At 44.2% G+C, this 5,153-nt stretch overlaps 1 protein-coding gene across 1 annotated transcript; it reads right to left on the bottom strand.

The window, feature by feature from the left end:
* Positions 1-412: 412 nt before the first annotated feature.
* LOC123065739 (general transcription factor IIF subunit 2) lies at positions 413-3,864 on the bottom strand. The gene is made up of 6 exons (XM_044488964.1): positions 3,525-3,864; positions 2,606-2,714; positions 1,586-1,716; positions 1,418-1,492; positions 1,047-1,196; positions 413-938 (listed from the first exon to the last, which is right to left on the bottom strand). The coding sequence occupies exons 1-6, from the start codon at positions 3,720-3,722 to the stop codon at positions 819-821; spliced, it is 783 nt and encodes a 260-aa protein (XP_044344899.1). The 5' UTR covers positions 3,723-3,864; the 3' UTR covers positions 413-818.
* Between the last annotated feature and the right edge of the window lie 1,289 nt (positions 3,865-5,153).

Here is a 5,153-nt window from a genome sequence, read left to right as displayed (position 1 = left end):
GGTTCTAGGAGCCACTCTGCCGACCGCTGATGCGGCACCCATTGAGCCTGGGCGAAGGGTAGTGGGCCTTTGCGGTGGCAGAGCCAAACCATGTTTGGTGGTCTCTTGGATGCGGTCAGCTACACACAATGCAAGCACGGTGTGCTCTCATCTCGTGGTCCTGTTGGTTTGCTGGTGATGGCAGCCAGGGTGGTGTTTGAGTCTATTCTAATATGTACATGGAACCTTTTTCTTTTGTCTCGCTTTTATTTTCAACGTTGCTCTTGTAATCCTGGATGGTTGATGGCTTTATTTATTTAAAGTCGGGCAAGGTTCAAGCCTTCTGTCAGGCTTGGCCTTCACCTTTTCTCTAAAATATCTGGTTCAAGCCCGGGAAGCAGGTAAGTTGTATAACTCCAGGCCTGCAGCAAGCTCATGGAATGCGCAGCTGCACAAACAATTACGATTGGTATAATCCAAACAAGGATTTTTGGTCATGACCAAAAAGTTGGTACAGTAGGCTTTGATCACAATCCAAACACCCCATAAGGCAGAGAAGACCAAGACTTCATATACACAGAAACATCAACAACTTTACCTTCGGGACACAAGATGCTGAAAACTCAGGATCTTTGATACAGCAAACCGTGGTATAAGAAGATATCTCGAGGATTATGCGGCGTAAAAAGCTACTTTTGCGAAGAACAACCAGATGAAGCACAGGCGATTCATCAGCAATTAACAGGCAGGACTCGGAATCTGTCGATGACCCACATTCAACTTGTCAGAGCATATGAGCCTCTAGCTCTCAGGTCATATCATAAGAGATGATATAGACTTCAGGTCGCGCTAGTGTCCTCAACAGACTTCTTGTACTCAGGCTTGAGCTCATGCGTCCCTTGATTCGGTCCTCTCTTGTTGTAGACGCAAAGATCGTTCATTATCTCCTTCAGGAATTGCTGCATAAATAAGGTGCCATCAGGTCGCAAATGAATGCAGTAACTGTAGCAAGCAACGGATCAACATCTTATCAGTAAATAAATGCTTCTAGGAATCAGGCAAAATACCTCTGGTTGATCAGTTTCCTGCATTAGATGCCTCAGTGACCAATTCGACTGCCTCTCAAATAACTTGAATAGGATGTTTTCAATATCCCCACGATCCCTTCGTGTTCTTTTCACTTCAGGAGTTCTGGTTGGCGCCGGCTTCTTCTTGTCCTGATAAGCACGAAAATTACGAGTGATGAGACTCTTAAAAGAAGACCAATTCAAACAATCTGTTTACTGGGAATGCTTTTGTTGCCAGAAAAGGTAATTGTTGAAAACATAACATGTAAGGTATAAGATGGAAATCCTAACTTCAGAACCATTTATTACTACTCTCAAGACCCCTAGCAATCTTGAGAGTTGTCTTAGCTATCTTGAGCAAGGACGACTACCTTTGGACCAGAATGAGGCCCGCCACCAATCATGCTAATCATTGTGCGCACGTTCACATGCTCCTTGTCAAGTACCTACAAAGAAATGAAGGGGAAAGGTAAATTTACGTGACAACACTTGGAAGATGTAAGAGACAGAAAAGGGCAAGATCAAATTAAATTTCTCACATGCACTTTTCTTGTTTTAATCATAGAATTTTTAGTCCTCTCACGGCATAATTTTGCATAGTCTGAAAGGTTTTCTTTGTGCGGTTCCATGTCAAATTTGTGCTCGACTTTTCCTTCGCATGCAAGCTTCCCTGAAATAAACAGAACACAATAACTATGTGACGCAGAAAAAAAAAATAGTGCTGTGTTGTTCCGAATAAACAGCTTGTGTAAATTGTATTGGTTCAGCAGGGTGCATATAACATGTGGTAGAGGAGAATCTACCACAAAAACTTCCAAAGGCAACAGCATAAAACGTATCTGAAGCCAGTACGACGTGACAAGACATAACCAAGAAACTGTACAGAAAAAATGGATACTAAAAGATGAGATACACATGACATGAGTCGGTAGGTATATTGAAATGACTACGTATGAAGTTGCTTGCAAAATCTAAAATGTAGAGAGCCCACAACAAACCATATATTGAGTGGATTAATTAGAACTGAAACATTAACAAGGTGCTTGAACAGCAAGTTCAAACTAAACAGACTTATAGAAGGAAATAGTTCGACAAGAGGACCCAATTTGTGAGCAACCTGACAGTATAATGATATCGACAAATTAGCACTAACCCAATATCACAATATGTACAATCAGACCTGGACTATAATATAAACTGTGTCAATTCTTTTTCAACTTAATGAATAGCTAGAGCTCCTTGTCGTTGCCCAAAACAAAGCTCAATTATGCCAATAAGGCAATAACTATAGATAATTGGGGCCTGAGGACTCGGGACTCTAGAATTAATTAAACACCTTAATTTCAGGACTACGGTGGGGTTCATTGGCATGAGGTGTAACTAGCTTCTGAACCAAATTAGACAATGCAATACATATTATTATTACATTAAGAAGCATATGTTGGTAAAACAAGCATTCTTTATTTCTCACTTACGGAAACAACTGGTCTCAACGTTTTCTGAGAAAAACAAATTAAATGCATGTGGATATCATAAAAAGGTTAAAGACAGCATATTACCTTGGTTAGACTCAGAGAAAACACACATTGGCACAAAATCCTTGAACATATTTAAAGAGTAATTCTTCGGTGTGTTGCCATTGCCAGTTTGAGCCATCTCCATCTTGAACTGTTATTTCACTAACACCATATAAGAAAGATAGGTACCATCACAAAAACATCTCAAATGGATGTTATTATACAAATTTAGTGAAGAGTGCTGTCTTATGGCCTCTGGGGAAACTGGGGCACAAAGAGAGAGATATGAACAGCATTTATATGACTGTAGGCATAAAAACTGACAACCGAGTTCTGGAAAGGAAAAATGAAAAAGCCATGTACAAGGCACTACTGTTTAACCACCAGAGATAGCGTTAGTTTTTAAGCCTCGTTGTAGAGCATACATGCTTACACAGTTACGCTAAGCCCTTTCACGATTTGTTTCAGTCCAGAATGTTGCTTAATGCCTCCAGACTGCAGAGGCTTTTCTCCCAGAAACTACGACAAATTTCTGAATAACACACATACATTATATATCAAGATCCAAAGTGCAGTGCTATAATTGCTCAAATTGATCGAGTTAAGTCTGCAAAAATAAGTTACCCATGGCACTTCGAGGTGAAACATACGGACTAGAGACAGGCCTTACATATCTGAAAAACTAACATCAATTAAAGCATACAGTAACGCAACTGAAGGCAAACATAGTTCACCATTCTAGTAATGCGCCTGGACAGAAAAGTTCGTGCTCAAGACAGAAAGAAAATCCAATAGTTCATCATCGTTTAGGCAATGCGATCCTAGTAGGGGTTAGCTGGTTTATCTCGGAGCTCACCTTCCGCCCACCACAACCCCAAACAACATACATTGGAATAACTTAGCGGCTACGTTTCGATGGAGGCAAAGCCACGGAAACGGGAGCGAAGGGGGAGACTCTTGCCTGGTTCGGGTCCTCGTCCGTGCTGAGCGGGTCGAAGGAGAGGATGACCTTGGCGACGACGGGGTTAGGGTTAGGGTTGGGGCCTCCGGCATCGGCGGCGGCCTCCTGCCAGGCGCGCGAGACGATGGTCGGGCACTTCATGAGCCAGACGGAGCGGTCGGCCCGGCCCGTCTCCAGGTGCTTCCCCTCCTCGGCCATGTCCGCGGGTCGGTGGTGCTCCGGTGAGCGGTTCCCCTCGGAGTCGAAGGCTGCGCGGCTCGCCGGCTCGTGTGCCGGGAATCGAGGCGCGTCCTGTTTAACTCGGGGATCGGGACGGTTTGGCGACGGGAAGAGGCGGTGGGTATTGTACACTAGGAAAAACAAGGCCTTCCTATTTGCCGCTCTGTGCGGCAGATTGCACAATCCCATACACCCAGCAGTAGCTAGCCACTGGGCCAGCCCATTTAGGCAAATTTTCGTGTTTTGACCTTTTTGGCTAACAAATTCAGGATCTGACCTCCCTTGAAAAAATTTCGGGATCTGATCCTTTTACCTACCGCCAGGGGTGTGGCGGTAGGCTTGCACGGTCTACCGCCATGGGCTCCGGCGGTAGGTCCCTGGACGGCGACTGACGGCCGTTGGCTCGTGCTGACATGGAAAAGGGCCTAGCACCATGGTCCTTGGTGGTAGGGTACTGAAGCCTACCGCCAGCATCCCTGGCGGTAGGGTCTTGGGAGGTGGATAACGTTGGGAGGGGCTGGATATTTCATCCCCCACTCCTCACCCACTCATTCAGCCCGCCCACTCCTCACCTCTCCCCCGAGCTCAAGTCTCTCCCCTATCTCTTTCAAGCACAAGAGCCTCTCAAATCTCTCTCATTTGTTAGAGATTTCTCCGGTTGATTCTTACCATTTTCATCACCCAAGCTAGCTCTCTCATTTCCCCTCATTTTGATTGGTTGATTTATTTGTTTAGTTTGCATTTGCTCATTTGGTTGCAAACCCTAGTTCGTCATTTTGGTGTGGTCAAATCAATTACTATGATCCATTTAGGGTTATGTTTGTGATTTTCTTATGTATGATGTGCCTAGAATTGTTTGTAGAATTGTTTGTGTACCTAGATCTAGTGCTAGTATTAGTGTACATAATTGGGGTTAGGTTAGGCTTAAGAAAGCAATTAAACCTAAGTTCACTTTAATAGCAACTTGTCGAAATGTGGGATGTCACCGTTCGTTTTCATTGAATTTTCTGTTGAGGCGGCGGCGAAGCGTGAACGCGAAGTGATTGAGGAAAAGATGAACTTCTGGATGGAAGCCATTGATGCGTTGAATGCGGCGTGTAGGGCCTTTTCACATTATTATTTCACTGTTGACTGTTCTGAAAATTTAATCAAAAAAGGAGAGCAAGATGACCAAGCTCAAGACGGCGGAAAAAAATTGTAGGCATGATCTTGCATCATTGTGTGCGACAAGGGGAGAATCTGCTGAGATAGACATGGGAAATCATGGCCAGGTCATTGATTGGTTAGTGAGCCAACCATTCTCGTCGGACGAGAAGCGGGCTTCCCGTTGGGCATGGGTCAAAGAAAGAAATGATGTTATTTGTTGCAACCCCGGGACTGTACACCAAATAGAATTGAATGAGACTATGT

The sequence above is a fragment of the Triticum aestivum genome, chromosome 3B (assembly GCF_018294505.1).
Source record: "Triticum aestivum cultivar Chinese Spring chromosome 3B, IWGSC CS RefSeq v2.1, whole genome shotgun sequence".
NCBI classification, from domain to species: domain Eukaryota; kingdom Viridiplantae; phylum Streptophyta; class Magnoliopsida; order Poales; family Poaceae; genus Triticum; species Triticum aestivum.
Note: the sequence above shows the minus strand (reverse complement) of the source record. Positions and strands in the feature narration are given on the sequence as shown.